At 37.6% G+C, this 21326-nt stretch overlaps 4 protein-coding genes across 5 annotated transcripts; 3 read left to right on the top strand and 1 right to left on the bottom strand.

Annotated features, from left to right (window-relative positions):
• The first annotated feature begins 1047 nt into the window (after positions 1 to 1047).
• LOC126784370 (squalene monooxygenase SE1-like) lies at positions 1048 to 4501 on the top strand. Its single transcript, XM_050509831.1, has 8 exons — positions 1048 to 1334; positions 2356 to 2467; positions 2592 to 2766; positions 2950 to 3118; positions 3225 to 3443; positions 3552 to 3827; positions 3953 to 4231; positions 4319 to 4501. The coding sequence occupies exons 1-8, from the start codon at positions 1086 to 1088 to the stop codon at positions 4484 to 4486; spliced, it is 1647 nt and encodes a 548-aa protein (XP_050365788.1). The 5' UTR covers positions 1048 to 1085; the 3' UTR covers positions 4487 to 4501.
• A 233-nt stretch (positions 4502 to 4734) lies between these two features.
• Positions 4735 to 7201, bottom strand: LOC126784378 (uncharacterized). 2 transcript variants are annotated; one of them, XM_050509838.1, is made up of 7 exons: positions 6859 to 7200; positions 6741 to 6782; positions 6407 to 6532; positions 6046 to 6281; positions 5631 to 5667; positions 5217 to 5274; positions 4736 to 5117 (listed from the first exon to the last, which is right to left on the bottom strand). In XM_050509838.1, exons 1-7 carry the CDS (start codon positions 7000 to 7002, stop codon positions 5044 to 5046), a joined length of 717 nt encoding a protein of 238 aa, XP_050365795.1. In that variant the 5' UTR covers positions 7003 to 7200; the 3' UTR covers positions 4736 to 5043. The 2 variants fall into 2 exon arrangements, with proteins under 2 accessions (XP_050365798.1, XP_050365795.1); XM_050509841.1 differs by lacking the exon at positions 6741 to 6782 and having other exon boundaries at positions 4735 to 5117; positions 6859 to 7201.
• Positions 7202 to 9109: 1908 nt separating this feature from the next.
• Positions 9110 to 11666, top strand: LOC126784377 (probable pectin methylesterase CGR2). Its single transcript, XM_050509837.1, has 6 exons — positions 9110 to 9306; positions 9392 to 9431; positions 9528 to 9569; positions 9857 to 10231; positions 10859 to 10914; positions 11316 to 11666. Exons 1-6 carry the CDS (start codon positions 9220 to 9222, stop codon positions 11466 to 11468), a joined length of 753 nt encoding a protein of 250 aa, XP_050365794.1. The 5' UTR covers positions 9110 to 9219; the 3' UTR covers positions 11469 to 11666.
• A 7426-nt stretch (positions 11667 to 19092) lies between these two features.
• LOC126784372 (1-aminocyclopropane-1-carboxylate synthase 3) lies at positions 19093 to 20932 on the top strand. Its single transcript, XM_050509833.1, has 4 exons — positions 19093 to 19233; positions 19493 to 19624; positions 19734 to 19894; positions 19987 to 20932. Exons 1-4 carry the CDS (start codon positions 19093 to 19095, stop codon positions 20930 to 20932), a joined length of 1380 nt encoding a protein of 459 aa, XP_050365790.1.
• The last annotated feature ends 394 nt before the right edge of the window (positions 20933 to 21326 follow it).

Below are 21326 nucleotides of genomic sequence, written 5' to 3'. Positions count from 1 at the left end.
GCAGTTCTTTTAAAGACAGTTTAGCAAACGCTAAAAACCTAAGTCTAGAAGCTATGATAACTGCTATGATGATAAAATAAATGTTTACCTTTTGAGTATAGAGAGTAGATTTAAAGATTAGTAAACTGCTTAGAAAAATAAATTTTAAGAATTAGGTCCACCATGGTCCGTCAAAATTTTAACAAAATGACAAAATTAACAGAAAAAAAAATATTTTAACGGAATATTCTAAAAGTTTTAACATAAGTACCTTATTGATATCAGAATAAGAGTTCAGGGATCTCTTTGATCCTTTTTAAAGGTCAGGGATCAAATTGTCCTTACCACATGAGTTCATGGACGGTTGGTGAATTTTCCTCTAAAATAAATTATATCTCTAGATTTGCTCTCTTTTTTTTCTTTCTATTTTCCAAATAGTTAAACAGTATTATAATGACACCCGCTTGGTGACCTAACCCGCTTACAATCGATGATATAGCTCGTAGTTGAACCGGTGATATTGAAGAGATATTCTCTAGCGACCTTAAAAAATTTGACATTATTGATAATTGGTATTCTCTTAACGGCGATCTACTAATTTTTATTTGTTTTAGTAGTTAAAGACTTAGGGTTTTGAATTACAAAAATACCTGTGATTTATTAGGCCTTGAAATCTATGTGGCAACACAAGTTTGTGTTGAAGTTCATTGCTTACTATTCTTTTTAAGGCATATTCGATTATTCGGGCAGCCGGCCTCTAAAGTATCTACGCTCTTTGTTAATTCATTGTGTTGTGACATGGGTGTCTCAGTACTCAGTAGTCCTTCTTTTACTCTCTCTGTTTTTTTTTTGAATGAAGTCCTATTTTTACTTGAGCATGAACTGGAGAACTAAAATAAGAAATTATATATTACCTAAAAATAATAAATAAACTGCGAGATATTAATAGTTGAAAGTAACAGAAACGAGCAACTACGAGTTGTGAAGAAGCGCCTATAAATAGTCGTAATAACTAAAGTGACCAATTTCAGAAAAGAGAAGAACCATCCAGCTAAGACTCAACGCATTAGGGCGAGCGCGTGGTCTGTGATTCGCATTAGAGCGAAATGGCCGTGGATCAGTACCTTTTGGCCTGGATCTTCGCCTCCGTCTTAGCTCTCTTTGCGGTGTACGGCACGGTGGCGACGAGGCGGAGCAGCAGCCGTAATCGCCGATCTCTGCTGAAGGAGGAGGAGAGAAGCCGCGAGTGCCTCACGGTCTCGGACGCGGAATGCAGATCGGCTGGCGACGACGTTGACGTCATCATCGTCGGAGCTGGTGTTGCCGGCTCTGCTCTGGCTCACACTCTCGGAAAGGTGCTCATTTTGTTTCGCTTTATTCATTATTCCCCGCTAAACAATTTTGTATCTTTTATTCTGATGATTTTCGTCTGTTTTGGAACTCTGATTACCTTGATTAAGTGTTAAGTAAGATTCAGTTCCTTGTTATAAGGCATAATCTTATAAAGCTTTGCATGAAGGAATAGTTGAAAACAGTATTATGTTTCAAGTTCATATATAAAATTTTGAAAACTTACCTATCATGTAGGGCTGTAAGGCACAGTTAATCAAATTCTATAAGTCATCAATACGTAATTGAATATTAAACTTCTTGATGAACTTTTCAGAAGTGAAGATCTTTTATTTAAATTATTGCTTCTAATAATTCATTTGAATAATTACTTATTTCCTGAAATGGTCTGCTAGCTAGAAATTGCGCCTGTAAAGGACAAAGTAAGTTGTACAGTCTGCTTTTGACACAATGTTCCTACCAAAAGGAAAATGTGCTGAATCAAGAAACCATTTTGTAACCATGCATTTGTCAATTCCTGTGGTTACAATGGCCTGCAGTTCTGTGAATTTGCTTTACTGACCGAATCCTAGCTTATAATGGAGTTTATTGCTGAAATAAAGCTTTGGCGCTGCCTTAATTTTTCTTGCTCATACTTTGTGCTTGACCATTTACATTTGTTTATACTGTAAACAACAGTTGAAATGATGGCTTAACAGTCAAACACACATTAATTTGAGTAACCAAAAAGGGGACTTCAGAAGCTCCAAGATTGAAATATATGTACGTCCTGTTAGCATATAGATAAGCTTCTACCATGATCAAGCGTAGTGATAGTCATTAGTTTGTCGGTTGTCCTCTGCTGGTTGGTATTATGACTATTATCCATGTTCGATTGGAGTCATACTTCGATGGATTTGGAACCCATCTCTTACTCTAGGCTCTCTAGCCATGCTGATGTTAGGCATATATTGTTGTTAGAAAGGGAAGTTGCAAATTTTTTATTTTATTAGACTTGCAAATCAATAATATTACTTTGAAAATCAGGATGGTCGTCGGGTGCATGTGATTGAACGAGACTTGACAGAGCCAGATCGTATTGTTGGTGAACTACTACAACCTGGAGGCTACCTCAAATTAATTGAGTTAGGACTTGAAGGTAGTGTCTTTCCCACCCATTGTATCTGTGTAATGTTGTGCGACTATTTGTTTGGTAATGTATTAGTTTCAGTTAATCCATTCATTCCAATGGTATTGATGGACGAAGTAATATTTGACTGTAGATTGTGTGGAAAACATTGATGCTCAGCGAGTATTTGGTTATGCCCTTTTCAAGGACGGGAAAAATACTCGACTCTCTTACCCCTTGGAGAAATTTCACTCAGATGTATCTGGGAGGAGCTTTCACAATGGCCGTTTCATACAAAGGATGCGGGAGAAGGCAGCAACACTTCCCAAGTATATCTTTTCTCACTTGTTGATGTAAACTAAATGTTGGGGTCTTTACCTCGTTGGTTTCTGGTCTTTAGACTGATGATTTTACAAACTTTCTGTGTTTGAGACTTTTTTTTTTGAAGGTCAAGTGTTTGTGATTATCTATTTACTAATAGTTATACTCGCCTTTTTTTTTCCTCCTTTCAGTGTGCAATTGGAGCAAGGAACAGTTACTTCTCTGCTTGAAGAAAAGGGAACAATTAAAGGTGTGCAATACAAGACTAAAGTTGGTCAAGAGATGACAGCATATGCACCTCTCACTATTGTTTGTGATGGTTGTTTCTCTAACTTGCGTCGCTCTCTTTGTGATCCAAAGGTGAGGTTTAGATGGCTACCACACGCACAGTAACTAAGAGCAGCAAACCCTTTTTGTAATATTTATTATTGCCTAGGATCTTATTCATCAGCTTTGTGTTTTGCAGGTGGATGTGCCTTCTTGTTTTGTAGGATTAATTCTGGAGAACTGTAATCTTCCACATGCAAATCATGGGCATGTGATATTAGCAGACCCTTCCCCAATTTTGTTCTATCAGATCAGTAGTACGGAGGTTCGTTGTCTAGTTGATGTACCTGGACAAAAGGTTCCTTCCATTTCAAATGGTGAAATGGCCAGGTATTTGAAGACCGTGGTGGCTCCTCAGGTACATTATGTACTATGCATTTCTCTGTTCAGATAACATTTAATACAGTTTTGAGATTTTTACAAAATTATAGTTTCTGAGGTTGATCATATGACACTACTGCTGCAGATTCCCCCTCAAATTTATGATGCATTTATAGCTGCAGTTGATAAAGGTAACATCAGGACAATGCCAAACAGAAGCATGCCTGCTGCTCCCTATCCTACTCCTGGAGCCTTATTGATGGGAGATGCTTTCAACATGCGTCACCCTTTAACCGGGGGAGGAATGACTGTGGCAATATCTGATATTGTTGTGCTCCGGGATCTTCTCAAGCCTTTGTGCACCCTGAATGATGCACCTACTCTGTCCAAATATCTTGTATCTTTTTACACTCTACGGAAGGTAAATTCATTTAGAATGTTGATGCTTAAAAGTAGCTGTGGATCACTGTGGTTATGCCGTTTAGAGCTTTACTTTCAACTTTTTGGATTCAGAACATAGTCTTAACTGAATTGCCTAATTTCCAGCCAGTGGCATCCACCATAAATACATTGGCAGGTGCCCTTTATAAGGTCTTTTCTTCTTCCCCTGATCAAGCAAGGAAGGAAATGCGCCAGGCTTGCTTTGATTATCTGAGTCTTGGAGGTGTATTTTCAATGGGACCAGTCTCTCTACTGTCAGGACTAAACCCTCGACCCTTGAGCTTGGTCACCCATTTCTTTGCTGTTGCAGTATATGGTGTTGGTCGACTTTTGCTGCCATTCCCATCACCTAAACGCGTATGGATCGGTGCCAGACTTATTTCTGTGAGTATAAACTGTTGTGTTGCTTTCCGATAGAGTAGAGAGATGCTTCTATCTGAGTTGAGTTCTAAATGTGTGTCATTGCTGCAGAGTGCCTCGGGAATCATTTACCCTATAATTAAGGCAGAAGGAGTTAGACAAATGTTTTTCCCTGCTACAGTTCCAGCTTATTACAGAACGCCAGTCTCTAGTGAAAAGATGAGAAAGAAAGATGATGGTAGGAATTGTAGTGAAAATTCAATGCATTCAAAAAAATAACTCATTAGAAGCAGATTTTTTGCATTGTTGGACTTCATGAGTAGATTCTTTCCAGTATATAATTGACCCCTAAAAAACAGAAACAGAACTTCTCAACTTCTATTGTATTGCTCACTTGCCATCATAATTCCATCTTAGTGATTAATCCAAGTGATCCAGTAGATGCAGATGAACAGGTTCATGAACACAAAATAGCCAAAGGATGTCATAAAGATCAGTAGATGATAACTGGTCACAACACTGGCAACAAAACTGAGACTTATATACAATGCCTCCTGCCTGTATAAAAGTGTTTTCTCCAAATACAGAGACCTTCTCTACTGTATGTAGGTATTAAAAAATGTACCAATCATCCGTGTATAATACAATATTACACGAGCTTGAAAGAGCTCTTCCCGGAATCCTGGGTATGAGAAAATTATTCTACTCCAAACTTTGGGTTGTTTGCTGTCGACTAATAGGGCAAAAAAAATGCAGTGCCCTGTTGTCACTTCATTACCCTTCCTGCTTCCAGTACACTACTATATATGAATTTGTCCCCAACAGATACATAGATTTTATAAGTTTCCCCTCTCCTTCTTTATGGCCTCATAGGACATCATTACTTCTTTGAACTTTGCTTCAGCAGCATCTGCAAAAGATTACAACCAATAAGGCAATAACCATCAGATAAGCCCATTGTGAAGTAATTGTGGCTTACAAATATTGAGTAACGGTCAATGATGCACACCTTTATTATCTTGGTTTTGATCTGGGTGGAACTCCTTTGCCTTGGTCCTAAATGCTGTCTGCACGCATTATCATATGTATGAGAACAAGAGGAGGAATTGAACAAACACAGACATAGACTGAGGTATTTTTATGCTACGAAGCTCTTCCATACATAGCAGAGAACTATAGTGCGAATACTGCATATATCAGCCCTTGTATTCTCAAATTTTTCATTATGAGAGAAACAATTATCTCTAAGTTTTTGTAAGTTAATGGGACAATTATATCTCTCTCGGAAAATGATTTGACAGGGGGAAGCCAACGAACTATGAATCATCAAACATAGGAGCTAGTTATAAGTTAAGAAATAAAGTGTAAAATACAGAAGAAAAAACGGAGGTGAAATTAGCTCTTAACAGTATGCAGGGCATACCTTGATCTCAGCATCCGTGTAAGGTGCCTTTCTGAACCTGTTGAAAACAAGAGGGAAAAAGTCAAGCTTAATGCTACTCACGAGATTAACTGTAAAAATGCATGACCAACAGCTTTAGATTTCTACACGGGGAAAAAGTAAAAATTAATTCAGTATTATTTTCTGCCTGGAGAGCAAAAGACCTCCAGTATTATCAATAACCATTGCATGTGATATAAAAGCTCAACTAGGTAACTCAGCCAAATATCAACTACCAACAGATTCAACACCAAACATAAAGGGTAACCGATCAAGTCTTAATCTATTGAACAGAGTGAAGCATCTTCTTTAACTAGGGTATCTTGTTTGAACATGATAAACTGTTTGAAAACATTTCCAGTAATGATCATTTCTAGGTTTATGTAAACAACTTTACCTGTCAAGGCCTAAAATTGAGTAGTGCTGTGATAACAAATAGTTGCCATGTTCTCTAGGCGTTTCCCTGTAGTTACTCCTCCGGTCTTTAAAGGCTGTCTCCGTCTTCCAATACCAATCCTCTCTTTGGAAATGTTGATGAGATTGACCCTGGCCATTTTCCCTCCAGCTCTCATAGCCCCTTTTGTATTTGTTCCTCTCTCTATTGAACACACTCTGCATACGTCTTATACGTTCCTACATACAACACAGAAGTCCCTAACTCAAATTTAACAATACGCATGGTAAAGCAAAAGGCTTTGACATATCAAGTCGAAACATGCTAAGAGATAATCAAATGTAGCACAAAATGAAAAACTCACCACTCTTTCCAATTCTTCTTCATACTCCTCCTGCATGCGCCGATTATATCTTTTCCACGCCTCCTCCTGGAACGACTTCCGATGTGAACCACCGCTCCCTGCTCTCCAAGTCGGTGACCTGAACAACTTTTGTGATCCAACCACAAACAATCAGCTCCAGTGATCTCCAACCAACACATCAAAACTAATTCGACACGAAAAATAACGAAATTCGTATTTATCAGCTACATTACATCAACAAAAGTCACACTTTAAACACGATATCAAGCATAGAACTAAGTAAACACACACAACAAGGTTTCCGTATTCATAATTCATCAAATTCGATATCTACCTGAGAAGAGACCCAATCAATAGTCCTACGAAGCTGAAAGACCTGCCAATTCCCCCACGCAATTCTCAATTCGACAGTCACAAAGCAAAAGAGGATTAGAGAGAAATGGAGAGCTTACCGCCAAAGTAGTTGCGGTGGCGCCAATGAAGCCGAAGATGAAAATCCCCCAGATCTTCATGTCTTCCTCTTTGTTTTCATAGGGCCTGGCCGGCGCCGGCGGCCATTGGTTTCTCCGTTTCCGGCTATCGTCGTCCCCGCTCATTTTCCGGCTAGATGTAAAAGCTTTAGAAGTATGGAATTCAGCGATTCTTCCTCTTGGCAGATAGTAAATGGAGGAGAAACCCAGCAAGCATGGTTTAGGGTTTCAAACCCGAACTGAAAAATCTGGTAATCAAATGATTTTTACGCGTTGTTTTGTGTTTCTTCAGTCTTCCACCGCTTCCTCGTCAAAATACAAAATGGAATCGAGCCTCATACCTTTGGGTCTTACATAAGAGTTGGTTAAAATCTCGACTATCATAGTTAGAATTTTTTTTTTATTTGGTACGACAGTTTTATTAAAAAATTAAAATTTCGAAAATACTCTGTATGGGTATATCTGAAAATAAAAAATACAAACTGGTAATACGGTAAGCCATAAAAGAAAAGTCTATAGGAAGATAATATTTTTAATATTCACTGCTCTATTTTGTGAAATCGTGAGAGGCTGATATAGAACGGGACGCAAGAGAAAAAACTACCGCACACGATCTTAGTAGTTAGTACGAGGGTTCTCACGGTGATAGACATGGGTTCTCAGACCCAAAAAAAAACATGAGTTCTTTTAAAAAGATGCACCGACTCTAAAATAAAACAAATTCAGAATAAGTATCTAGTGTTGATGAAGATGTGGCTGTCGAATTGTGATCGAGTATCTTGGGTTTGGCATCTATTGATTTGGTTTTTGATGTTTGATATTCCGGATATTCTTTCAAATTTTCAGGAAAAGCAATTGTCTGTTGGGGAAATATAAACGAATTGCATGCTTGCAAGGTATGTTGAAGAGATGATTAACTCCTTATGTTTCATGTAATTCTCTCTCCTTTTCCATCGCTATTGTTCCCCAAGGTGGTTCATTTACTTTTCATGCCATTAAGAACATGATTTACATTGGTTTGATTCCTTTTTTCATTTATATTTTTCTTGTGTGTTGCAACATAGACCAATTTTAATAACAAATGAAGTGACAGAGTAGCGGCATCACAACCTTCATGGGTTTCCGGAGTTGGAATATCACTCAAGGAATGGATGAAATTTGTTTTTTTGTATTGTGCTATGTTTTGGTATTGTACTATGTTACCTTATGGATGTTATTCAAAATAATAGTATTGGTGGTCTCTCTTTTGTAATCTGTTAAGAATGTACCAAATATATTGATTTCTTACCGAGAAGTTGTCACGGAAGTGACCTAATAGTATACAATGTATTAGAATAACTTAAATTTTAATTTAGAAATACAAATTCGCACGGGTGAGCGCGGTTTTCGCACATGCATCACACGCACAAGATGGCTAGTAATAAATAACTCGCACAGTTTTTACATCAAACCTGTTTTGACTAATAAAATTTGGAATGTATATCCTCGTAATATTTTATGATGGTAGACAATATTTTGGCTTTTCAATCGATTTTGAACTAAATATAATTAGATTCATGAAATTAATGTGATTTATTGACGTTTCATCAATCTATTACATATCTCGATACAAAGATGAATGAAATCAACTCAAGTTAGTTTATATGAAAAAGTCAGATTTTCGTTGTATCAAATCTAGCAGTGGAAAATGTACCATAAAGTTTTCACCTCACTTCTATTTTCTTTATTCTTCATGTGAGGACTTCACTTCTATTTCTATACACACTTCACACTAGCTTATTTTTGCTAACAAACATGCAAATTACAAATCCAGTGAGGGCTCAAGAGATCAACTCAGATTAGACTCATGGTAGCATTCAGTTAATTAGAAAGCAACAATGGACTTCTCGTCTACTTTGTACCCACTAGCCTTTGTACCTTCAATTACGCGCGTGCAAAAACTCACAATTTCTTATTTACTCACAATATTTTGAGTGGTTTTGCTTTAAATGTTGTGTCTAAATTACGATAATATATTTTACACATTATGTTTAGTTTGGTGAAAGTTAACAAATTATGGGCTTTGTTGATAGTTCAAAATCTCTTTCTTGTTTTATCAATAGAATATATTAATACCAATTTGAGAAGAAGAAAAAAACAACAAACAAACAGTGGGCTAATATTAAGGGGACATTAATGGGCCTGAAGACAATTGACAGTCCAACTCTACCAATTCTTGTTCTTCAACCTCGCAACTCTCATATAACAGATTCGCTCACTCCGCTCCAGACAAACCAATCAGATCGAATGCCGCTACTCTAGTACCAGAATTCATACAAGTTTCTGTTTTCTCATACAAAAGCTATGACGAGGAGACAAGTCAATACTCGCCGACCGGGTGATCCTAAATCAACCTCTTCTCCCATCTTATATGTCGCTCTTCTTGCCGTGGTATCTACTCTTTCATTTCTGTTTTCCGGTTTCAAACAAATCATGCCTGTTTTGTATTCGAGTAATCTCTATTTTCGCTTTTCAGGGAGCATTGCTTATTCTTGCCTATTCCCCAAGTGGCAGAGGTCTCTGCTTTTTAGCATTTCTTTCTGTTTCAATTTTATTTCATTTGCTTTATGCTCGGTGGTGGTATTGAATTGTATGCTTGTGATTGAATGTAGGCGGACTTGGTAGTATTAAAGGGGCTGTTAGCCGGGTTCAAGGTCAGTTTTCTTTGTTTTTTTTTGTGTGTGTGCTTTCTGTAGCTTTGTAATGTGTCATGCTACAAATCATTACACAGTTGGCTTTAACAGAATAGACCATGTTTACTTTTAAGATTCTTGCTTGTGTGGTAAAATTGATGAAGAAAGCTGTTTTGGCTCAGAAACATGATTGCGTTCATTATGATTTGAAGCCTTGTTTAGTTGTATTCAAACTGCTATTTGTTTATGGGATCGATTTAGGGTTGAACTTGTGTTAAAGTAACCTAATGTGAAGATATTACTTGCAGGTGATTACTCATGCACAGCGGAAGTCCAGCAAGCGATTCCTGTTTTGAAGAAAGCATATGGTGACGGCATGCATAAGGTGTTGCATGTTGGCCCTGATACTTGTACAGTGATTTCTAAATTGTGGCGTGAGGAGGAAACTGAAGCCTGGGGTGTGGATCCATACGATGTAGAGGATGCTGATAGAAGTTGCAAAGCTCTTGTGCGTAAAGGCATAGTGCGTGTTGAGGATATCAAGTATCCACTTCCGTACAGACCTAAATCGTTTTCTCTTGTCATTGTTTCGGATTCTTTGGATTATCTCTCTGAAAGGTACCTCAACAAGACCCTCCCGGATCTGGCAAGGGTATCAGGTGATGGTCTTGTAATCTTTACTGGTAAGATTTTCTGTCAACTTGTGAAGTCCATGAATGTCTGTTACTCTTTACATGATCTTGTATCTGTATTACTTATATGTTATTAGATAGTGTGTTTTTTTTTTGTTGAACCGTGTCTTCACTGTATTTGCTAGATTCTTCTGTACTCATCAAACTCTCACTGTCCTCAAGATTCGTATCTTACTTATATACATCATCACACATTTTATCTGCCACATTGAATAATTGGTTATTGGCCAGCCTGCAACCTGCACAAAAGTGCTGATGTTAAGAAACAACTTGAACCCCATTCATGTATTTCTGGACCTCTTGTCATATCATCTTAGACATTTGGTCTTGGATACAGTAATCTTTACTGCTGTGGTAACATTTGGCCGAGGTGAATATTAAGAAGTTAGATAAATTATGATAGTTGACATCAAATTGATTTCGGAATTTCAGATGAACATCACGTGTAATGGTGATCACTGGTTTGTGTTTCATTTCTGCTTGGTTGAGAATTTTTTATGTTTAATTCATCTCAGGACTATAATCTTCTTATAGTATCAAGTGCAAGACTAAACCTATTCTTTTGTAGAAAGCTGATATAAAAGCGTCTGACTTTGGGAGATCTGTTTTTGCACGTAGGCTCTCCTGGCAAGCAGAGAGTTAAAGCAGCTGAGGTCTCCAAGTTTGGTAGGGCGGTAAGTAACTGCTGTAGGATCCAATTAGTTTAACTAGTGGTTGAGACTCTGATCTTTCTTGTCCTGCTTCATTGCATAATTTTCTTGTATCGCACATTTGTGAATCTTCAACATCCAGAAATAGATTGTAGTTTCTTGTTCAGTTGTGAATGATTTCCTATCCTTCAGACTGTCAATGTCAATATCTACTTGCTTACAATTTTAATGATTTTCCCATGAGGGAGAAATTTAAAAACATGATTTTCGTTTTCGAAGGGATGGCTGCACAGGCAGAAATAGTAGAACCGTATTATTTAGATGATTCCTCTTATCATTCTACTTTATCTTGATTTGTAATCGAGGTATATATTATTGTTATTTCAAGTGAATAACTAAAACAGTGAATTGTTTATTTTTTGCAGGCTAAATTAAGGAACACAGCCTGGTGGACTAAGTTTTTTAGGCAGGTTAGCTTAGAAGAGAACGAAGGTGCCAGCAAGAAGTTTAATGCTGCTGCAACAAAGATGTCATTTGTCTCAAACTGTCAAATTTTCCACCTCAGGTCATTCAATTGACATATTCACATATTCGTCTCTGTCTTGAAGCTGATAGTCTCAGTAATTTTTACCACGATCTGTCTAGCCTTATCCTTTACATATGTTTATTCTTACATTGAAATTGTTCTGGAAGTAAAACATAAATTACTATGGTGAATCATGAGTTCAGATGTGTCGGATAAATTAGTTATTGTGATTGATTGCTGTAGGTTTGTATACTCCTGTTCGGTTTCTAGTTACTTTGGAGATGAATGAAAGTAAGATTTCATTTACTCAGCATTCATGCCAAAATTTGTTCAGATGTTATGTTCCTGCTTCACTTCTGTAGTAATATACTTGAAGCTAGTCAAAGTATACGCATGAAGCTGCTGTACATCTGATAATGACATTGTACGTGTACGAATTACCTTTCTGTTTTTCATGTATGTTCTTTAATTTCTTTGCTGGTCTATCTCTTATCACATAATACCACCTAACAAAGAGATGCAGAACAAGGTCCCCCGTCTCAAATTAAAATTCTCTGATAAGAGAGTTTTGGGTTAGGTCCTTGATTTTGATATACAACTGTACGTTCCAATTAAACTAGCACCTGTAAACGTGCAATAAGAATCAAAGCTATTGATAAAAGCACATATAAGGACTAATGCTGTAAACGTTTGTATCTCAGCTAATGTTTTGATATTCTGTTTACAATTGTGTTCTGTCAGTACTAGTTTTCCGGTAATTGTCAGTACTAGCTTATGTAATTGTCCGGATTTTGCGTTCCATTTTCCGGTGGTTACCAAACTCGATCCAATTATTTCATTACTCCTCTGGCTTTTCAATGTACGGAAATCTGTTGACAAAGTGCCGAATAATAAAAAATAAAACACCGACTGTAAACTTGCATCGGTCGGGTTTGGTGCTCGGACAAATTCGCACGGCTCTGCCCTCATTAGAGCACAGCGAATATCAAAACTAACCCTTTAATCAACCAATATAGACCAAAATTGTATATTTGTATATAGCATGAAGTAGATGAGTGGATCACATCCTGAACATGGATTACTGGATATGGAAGCCACTGCCATGCCATGAAAGCTCATCGCATGCAAGAGGCCAATGGCCAATGGCTTGCATGTGATTCATGTTCTCGCCATAACCTGCACAACCTGTACGTTGTTGCCCGGTGAAAAAGATAGACGTACAATTACCCATCGCATCATGCATTCACAGTCCACGAAGACGATTACAGCAGATGACGATGAAGATGTATATGTGTTGATGTGGTAGAGCAGCAGAAGCAAGCACATGAAGAACTCTCATAGTTGTAGACACCAAGCAAGTACTGAGAAAAAAAAGAAAAGAGAACTCTATCAGTCTCAATGTCTCATTTGTCAAAATGATGATGTACTGTACGTACGCACTGCATGCTAATTAATATTTTTGATGGTTCAGTCTAGCTTGCAGTCTTGCAGGATAAGGCAGGTACTTGCTACCAGCTTCAGTAAAGATTACATGTATAACCCTATAATCCACGACAAACTCAGGCTTAGGTGTCGCATATACGCAAAATATCCAAGATTAGAACGCATGTCATGTTTTTCAACCTTGGCCTGCACAAACCAAGCAGATTTTGTATACGCATGCATGACCTAGCTAGCTAGGAGGCCGCTGAGCCAAAATTTCAACCTTGTTGTCCTTGTTAACTGTGGATTTTCCGGCAGGTGCAGGACAGGTGGATATTCGAAAAGGAAAAAAAAAAACAAGTTCTTGGTTCTGAACTTATAAGTTCGGGCATGACTCGTCATCATGGAAGATCAAGACGAAGCACGCATGGGCCGGCCGGCATACAGAAACCGAGGTCAAGAATTCAAAATCAATTGTCTGAACATATCATTGACTATTGAGCTAGCGCAGGCATGCAGGCACAGACCAATAGTTTCTCAAATTTCATCTTCCAAACAAAAACGGATAATCGATCAAATATTAACATGTGCCAATGGCTGGCCGCCTGCCATGGTATTTTTTCCAAGCCCTATGCACCTAGCTATCTACTCTAGCTATAACTCCGTGGTTCCAGTTCTGGAGTACGTACTAGTTACTACTGCTGCATGCGTATCAGAGTTGAAATCTTGAGCCTCATGCAGATGATGATTTTCAACTGTATATATGGAATATGCAGTCTAGTATTGGTACTCTATCGCTCGCAGGTCAAAAGCTTGCATGTACTTCAAACCTTCATTCACAAGAGAAGCCCACGTAGCTGATAATATATGTAAAATTTGTCGCTCCTCGCTAGCTTTCTGCAAAGAAACTGGCATTAAAACTGTAACGAGTACCTACTAGGCTACTACTAAATAGTTACACCATATACGGGAGTCAAGTACTTTATCAAATTATATAGAATCGTACTCGATCGTTCGGATTCCATATATTCTTATAGATTTTAGTTGCGTATATATGTATCCACTTTTATTTTCAAGAACTTTACACCTTCATTGACTAATTAAGGAACTCGATCGATCAGATGCAATTGTCTGTACGTCAACCACTACAAGTCCTTGGTTTCGATTATGAAGGCCAAAAGACTATTAAAACAAAAAAATCAGTCTAATATTCTTAACTGATTTTGAATTCCAGGCGGACAAATAACGTTTTTGTTCATTATCTTTTAGGGAAAGAAATGCATGTGTTATAAAAGGATGTCAAGGATTACATTCTACGCACACTAGCTTCAAAACGAGAGTCATATGGGGTTTATCCGGATAAATTAACCTCGTATCCTATGATCGACGATCTTATACCTAATTAGCTAGGATAATTTCTCATGCAATTTTGTCATTCCATGATGACTTCAATTAGGCGTAATATATGATCGATTGAGTGATTATTGCTAGCGATAGATATATCTTTGTTTAGCTAGGTCTGGTCATCACCACCATGACACCATGCATGTGTTATCACATATATATAGATTCGTTTACTACACGACATCTGCTAAAATAGGGAAGATGCAGAAGAGATAAGTTGAACAGTATAGAAGTTGCTCAAAGCATTTGTACAGCAAAAACAAAAAAGAATTCGAAAAAGGAGATCGAGGTCATAGACAAAGTGACAAACTAGTTCTTAGCTTCCTTCCATTTAAGGCAAGACAGGTCCTCGTGAAAGTTTTATTAGGAGAACAAAACAAGATTGGGTCTGCCTGCTTAAATAATTGGGGCTTGCTTCCATGACTGAATATCGTTGACTACTTGAGCTTGCATACCGAGTAAGAACGCACCAGTACGGAAAAAAATTTGTTGTCTACAAATGTTAAGTTAAGAAATTTATAATTATAGTTATTATAAAAAACACTTGTAATTTATTTATGAGGTAAACATAAGGTGGACACAGTAAGAGTGAGCGACAAATTTACTTCCTACCGGTACAATATTCCATGGAGACTGTATTCCCTGTGACTTTGGAATTTAAACTACTCTTCTATCATAATCACCAGACAATTTAGAGCCTGTATAACTTTTGTTAATTTACAGAGACATTGAACAGCAACACCACTATGTGCTTATATTGAATCACTAGCCTGTTAAGGATCGATTGACAGCTTAAAGAGAACTCATATATATGTTGATCATATCTATATATCTCTGTAACTCATTGGAGCTTCTCTTGACTATTTGACTCCGAGCATCAGTTACACATATTAACATATATATTCTTAAAAAAATTCACATGACTCGCATTAGATACTGTTTAATTTGAAATACTAGATAGTTTAGCTAGCTCCATGCCGACAAGCAGATATTATAGGAGAATTATGTTACAAACAAACCTTCCACACCCACTGTGCATTTTATGATATCTCTCATTCACCACACACAAGTGTGTGTATATCATACATTACTGCACAGCAGACAATCTCGATATTATATGTATAATTAACGCGAGTTTTCCGAACGTACGTACGTGAGTACGTCATCGTCTCTCACTTTCAATCAGTTGCAGCTCCGACCAACAAGTGCTTCAATGTTGATCAATGAGTCTCTTGGGGTGGTATGCTTGCCTTCTTGGTTGTCAGAAAGCATATATTGGGGGTCTATTCCAGGTTGCCCTTGAAGTCATACGTACGTACAATTAATCAAAGTGTAGCTGGGATACCTTATCCTGATAATCGTGTTCAGTTCACTACACTGGCTGTGCTGCCGCAAGACCTGACATATCATCTCCCACGTACTAATATTTTCTTTTCTGTTTTTGATGATTATGCTAGCACATTATGAACTGAACTTACCGACTGAAGTCGAAGAAAATGACTTCGCTTTATTACTTATAAAGTTTGGCTAGCTTTTAGATATATAGTCTATTGATCGAGGCTCAAATTCAAAAGAAGACATATTTTTAGGCCGGTCCTGAGCATTCGAGGGTCTAGAGCGAAACTTGAAATGACTCTTACATAAAAATAATAATAATAAAAAGATGGTATTCAATTTTTTATTGAGATTTTACTCTAAATTAGCGATTTCATTGGCTAAATTTTGTGGTTCCATAATAATACGAATTGGTTCACTATTTCTTTTCTTTTTCATGAGTTTAGTAGATATTTTCTAGTATGAGTTGAGACAGTGAGTCATTCATAATTCTATAGGCAATTAGGAAGAATATGATTGTGGGGGGTTGTTGGTGTTTCTTCGCAAAAGTTAAATCAAAGTATTAAATTATCGATTGAAAATTATAACATATATTGATTTAGAAAAAACATTCAAGACCCAACACTCTTACAAACTTAGCCAAGAAAAAATAAGTTCTCTTCCCAACGGGACATAAATGCATAATATATATAAAATGATTTTAATCGGTATTTATTAGAGTTTTAATTTTTAGTAAAATCTAATTTCGGGCCTTTACCAGATGAGGGGGCAGTGTGCGACTCCACCAGAAGCACTCCCCCATGGCCTACATATGTTGAAGATCATTATATGGTATTTACCATCAAAGTAATGTAGGGTTAGAATGAGGCTCAATATAAACTATTTACTTAGTCCTATCATATCTAATAAGTTTATTTCCAGAATAACATGCATTTTGGTTGAAGTGAGAGCTGTAAAACTGTACCATTTGGTGTGCTGACTGCTGAGCGAGGAACTCTGATTCAAAGCTAAACGCTGCCATAGCTAGCCTACTACTTCGGACTTTGGCAAGCATATAACAAAACCGCGTTAACTCATGATGTAATACTCATTTTCAGGCAGCTCACCATGATGGTTACCATTATCAAATTAATATATAGCGCAGCATGACATCTTTTTCATTCAATAATTGAATATTAAAATCACCCCTTTGAAGTTGTAGATTAATTATTTTTCTAAGATAGAATACAAATACATACGGGGAAGTTAATTAATTAAGTGCAGTTTGATCAAAGCAAAGAATCAAGAACAGATCTTTGCCATATCCAGCTAGCTGTACCTTACTGGCGCACTCTACAACGCGTGTGATTATGTTAAACAAGACAAGGATTCTGCAATGGGTGGAAAATACTTCATACCAACTCCTTGCCGTCACTGCTTTGATCCTATATTATGCATTATGGTTATATATTAATCGGGCACGTGTTGTTGGATTCTCAGTTGTGATCATTCTCTGGCTTAATTTAGGTTCCCAGAAACTCATATCAAATGCTGAAGCAATTTTAAACTAGTGACTGAACGAATACCCGAGAGAAAAGGCAGTAAACTGAGTAAAGTATTGAAAATGAAAACAGTACAGTACTGAGGAAATGGTCGACAGGAAATGAGGGTTTAAACTTTAAAAGGGAGCCCAGATCAGTTGGATGTTTTCTAACTTTCTGCACTCGCAGCACTGCTTTGCTCGAACTCAATGGAAGCATTCATAGAGAACTACGGACCCCCAGGCTCTGGCTTGGGAACGAACACGTGGTGCAAGCGGACATAATCAAAAACTGTCTTCCTAACAGGTTGGTGGCCATGGACCACCCTGAAGCTCTGAATAGATAGAATGTGTAGGTAGCTGGCTGGATCATATTTGGTCGAAGGCAGGGTTGAGATGACTCAGATCGCTCTTTCTAGTAATAAAAACACAGACGACTGCATTCACAAGCAAGTCTCGATCAGATGTACCCCATGAGGGTTACTTGATTTGAAATTACTCTCAATATATTGCCAAAACTCCTAGTTTCCATGATTGATACCTACATATATATCACTCCGATACAGAAAAAAAAAAGAGTCTTTCATTTCTTAGAGAATTAATACCGATAATTCAATAAATAAATCAGTTTGCTTGTCGATCAATCATTCATGACATTTCAATTAATCATATGATCGAAAACATAAACGTCAATCTGATTCATATATGTATATAGGTTTTGATGTAAATATATATATTTTTGAATAAAAATGTAAATATATTATTTGGTTATATAGGAAGAAGTTATTTTTGGTTGTGTTTAGCTGGCTAATCATCTAGCTTCTATGTGTGTATGATGTTGCTAAATAGTTAATTTGAACCGCATTCATGCATATTATAGTTCACGTTATATACGTATGTAGTTTTGATTAATTATCGATCAAAATCACAATTTTTAGCCTAATCTGAAAGTTGATAATCAAACAATATTCGTATTTTTAATCAGACAAGTTTGCTTTCAAACTAGAAGACCAAGAGTTCATGACGTTGGCTTGTCGGTGCATCAATGAGGTCAAAACACTAGAGTTTTTCATACCTTCAACGTACCATCATCCTATCAATTCCTTACAACTTAAAAATCTGCTTAAGATTTTAGGGATGGTATTTCGAAATTAATTCCAACAATACCTCACCAGCAGGCGAAGTAATCTGGACATCGATCACACTTGAAACTAATTAAAAATGAATGGAAATGCCTGATGACGGTTGCTATAAGCTGATCGATTTACAGTCTTTTCCCGTCCAAACGAGTATTATCGAGATAGTTGAAATGGGAGGTTGAAAAAAATCTAATCACGTTTGCTAACATTTTATATATATTAATCAACCCCTAAACATTATATAATGACAGGTTATGGATATATATATACCTCCCATGGCTATGTCTGCATCTCGGAAGCAACATATCAGTTATATATGCTAGTTGTACAAACAATGACGTATGAATTATATATAGGAACTGATGAAGTATCCTGATACTAGCATCTAGCTAGTTAGATGTATGTAGGGCACGTACGTACGTGCAAATTAAACTATATTAAAAATGACGAAATCTTGAAGGGCAACTGGTCCTTAATAATGTAATGAATGGACTAATGGAGCTTAACCGAGTACGAGTTGAATTAAGAAAAAAACTTGGATGAGGTCCAACTTATGTGTGTTTGCTTAACCTAAGTCAAACGAATCAAAGAGAGCTAGCACCGTCATTTAATAATTAAAAATGTCGGAGGGTTGCTCCCTATCCCGCTTCCTCAGCTCACCTTGAAGAGGCATCACCTTTATATATCCCTCCAGCCTTACTTTCATTTTCCACAACCCAAACTGGTCGAGCTACTTACAACCTTCCCTAGCTCCCTTCTCTCATCTCTCCCTCCTTTTCAGAATCCAAAAGCTCTTGATCTGTAATCCAAAAGCTACTTACAACCTTCCCTAGCTCCCTTCAGCTTGAAAGTTGAAAATGTTGTCAAAGAAAGCTAGCTGCGACTCTCATGGCCAAGACTCGTCATACTTTTTAGGGTGGGAAGAATACGAGAAGAACCCATATCATCAAGTTCATAATCCCGCCGGAATCATCCAGATGGGACTTGCAGAGAATCAGGTTGGCTAGGTTTTTAGCTCTCATCGTAGCCTTGTAAAAACTTAAAAAGAAGTTAAGAAAAATATATGACGTGGTCTAAGTAGGTCAACTGCACACTTCACTTGAGTTGTTGTGTTATCCAAATGCCCACCTAACATTGTTGCGTCCGTGTGCATGGTGGTCTCATTATTCTCTTGTATGATTAGTGTTAATTGATTAGTAGTAAGTACTGATCTTCCAGACTGTACTGATGGTTATGCACACACTTAATTCGTTGCAGCTTTCGTTTGACCTAGTTGAGTCATGGCTTGCAAACAACCCAGACGCGGCGGGGCTCAAAAGAAACGGAGAATCCATCTTCCGAGAGCTCGCCCTCTTTCAAGACTATCACGGCTTGCCTGCTTTCAAGAACGTAATCACCTAACTCATCAACCATTTACGATTTTTTTTTGTAGAACTAATCAATGACGGTATCTTATGAGCTATTATTATTTAACTAGTTCACTGTTACATTAAACTAGGTATTGGTAGAAATGATGGCTAAAATGAGAGGCAACAAAGTGAAATTGGAGGCAAACAGCCTGGTACTCACCGCCGGTGCAACTTCCGCAAACGAGACTCTTATGTTTTGCCTTGCCGATCCCGGCGAAGCGTTCCTCCTTCCCACTCCGTACTATCCGGGGTACGTAATAAGTCTAATAACATTTTCTTGCATATCATGTATAAATTAAATTTAGTCGACAAGTTTATTCATGATTCTTCTTGGTTCTACAGATTTGATAGAGATCTCAAGTGGCGTACTGGAGCCGAACTTGTTCCGATACAATGCACAAGTTCGAATGGCTTCAAAATCACTGCCGTCGCACTAGAAGAAGCTTACGAACGTGCCCAAAAGTTCAATCTAAAAGTCAAGGGGGTATTGATCACTAATCCTTCAAACCCTCTAGGCACCACCATGACTGTGGCTGAGCTAAACCAGATTATCGACTTCGTAGTCGAAAAAGACATTCACATAATAAGCGACGAGATATATTCAGGCACCGTGTTCAATTCTCCAAGCTTCGTGAGCATTCTAGAAGCTCTGATGCAACGAAACCTAGAACACACTGAACTGTGGAACCGTGTCCACATTGTCTACTCTCTCTCGAAAGACCTCGGCCTACCTGGATTCCGGATTGGCATGATCTACTCCAACAATCAGGCGGTTGTTTCCGCCGCAACTAAAATGTCGAGCTTTGGTCTCATCTCTTCTCAAACTCAGTACTTACTATCTCAAATGTTGTCAGATAAGAAATTTTCAAGAAAGTACATGAGTGAGAACAAGAAGAGGCTCCTGAAGAGGAAAGAAATGCTTGTATCCGGGCTGAAAAGCTCTGGCATAGCATGCTTGGAAAGCAATGCCGGGTTGTTCTGTTGGGTGGACATGAGGCACCTGTTAAGGGCCAACACTTTTGAAGCTGAGAAGGAGCTTTGGGAAAAAGTTGTGCGTGTAGTTGGGTTGAACATCTCCCCCGGTGCTTCTTGCCACTGCACTGAGCCGGGTTGGTTCAGAATGTGCTTTGCTAACATGTCTGAAGAAACCCTTAGGGTTGCAATGCAACGAATCAAGGTCAGGCTTGTTGATGTTCATCGCTCACCGGCCTCTATGGTTAAACTGACGAGGTTATCGCCCAAGTGGGTTCAGCAACTAGCTTCATTCAATCGTGGACCAGACCGTTAAAACTCGATCAGGACTCAAGAGAGACCGGGATAATCGTTATGTTAATTAAAATTTTAAATTCTTTTTTATCATCTTTTTTATCGTCAGTATTATTCAGTTTGTAAAGTATTATTATGTGTATTCAGTCAATCATATTATTTTATGGTGTGGTAAACATGCACGCGGTGGAAAAAAAATTATTTAAAAATGAGTAACCAATCGGAAACAAACACAGTAAAAAATATAACAGTACCATTAAAGGGGTACCCCACGTAGTACATATAATCATTTTTCCAATTTCTATTAACTATTCATTATATGTGTAGTACTTTGTATATTTCGTATAGATGATGATGGTCCAAGGCACTATGTGATTTAAAGCAAAATTGTAAAATATGGTAGTAGGGTTTGCCAA

The sequence above is a fragment of the Argentina anserina genome, chromosome 2 (genome assembly GCF_933775445.1).
Source record: "Argentina anserina chromosome 2, drPotAnse1.1, whole genome shotgun sequence".
Taxonomy (NCBI): domain Eukaryota; kingdom Viridiplantae; phylum Streptophyta; class Magnoliopsida; order Rosales; family Rosaceae; genus Argentina; species Argentina anserina.
The sequence above is the reverse complement of the archived record's forward strand: the minus strand, read 5'-3'. Positions and strand labels throughout refer to the sequence as shown.

Bases quoted from the DNA above. Each gene is read 5' to 3' on its own strand.
- LOC126784378 (XM_050509838.1), bottom strand. From the start codon at position 7,002: ATGAGCGGGGACGACGATAGCCGGAAACGGAGAAACCAATGGCCGCCG. The intron at 5,275-5,630 runs GTATGCCCTGCA...TAATGCGTGCAG, and splicing joins ACACGGATGCTGAGATCAAG to ACAGCATTTAGGACCAAGGC. The intron at 5,118-5,216 runs GTGTGCATCATT...AATCTTTTGCAG, and splicing joins TCAAAACCAAGATAATAAAG to ATGCTGCTGAAGCAAAGTTC.
- LOC126784370 (XM_050509831.1), top strand. From the start codon at position 1,086: ATGGCCGTGGATCAGTACCTTTTGGCCTGGATCTTCGCCTCCGTCTTA. The intron at 2,468-2,591 runs GTAGTGTCTTTC...ATTTGACTGTAG, and splicing joins AATTGAGTTAGGACTTGAAG to ATTGTGTGGAAAACATTGAT. The intron at 3,828-3,952 runs GTAAATTCATTT...CCTAATTTCCAG, and splicing joins CTTTTTACACTCTACGGAAG to CCAGTGGCATCCACCATAAA.
- LOC126784372 (XM_050509833.1), top strand. From the start codon at position 19,093: ATGTTGTCAAAGAAAGCTAGCTGCGACTCTCATGGCCAAGACTCGTCA. The intron at 19,234-19,492 runs GTTGGCTAGGTT...AATTCGTTGCAG, and splicing joins TGGGACTTGCAGAGAATCAG to CTTTCGTTTGACCTAGTTGA. The intron at 19,895-19,986 runs GTACGTAATAAG...TTGGTTCTACAG, and splicing joins CCCACTCCGTACTATCCGGG to ATTTGATAGAGATCTCAAGT.
- LOC126784377 (XM_050509837.1), top strand. From the start codon at position 9,220: ATGACGAGGAGACAAGTCAATACTCGCCGACCGGGTGATCCTAAATCA. The intron at 10,232-10,858 runs GTAAGATTTTCT...TTTTGCACGTAG, and splicing joins TGGTCTTGTAATCTTTACTG to GCTCTCCTGGCAAGCAGAGA. The intron at 10,915-11,315 runs GTAAGTAACTGC...TATTTTTTGCAG, and splicing joins TCTCCAAGTTTGGTAGGGCG to GCTAAATTAAGGAACACAGC.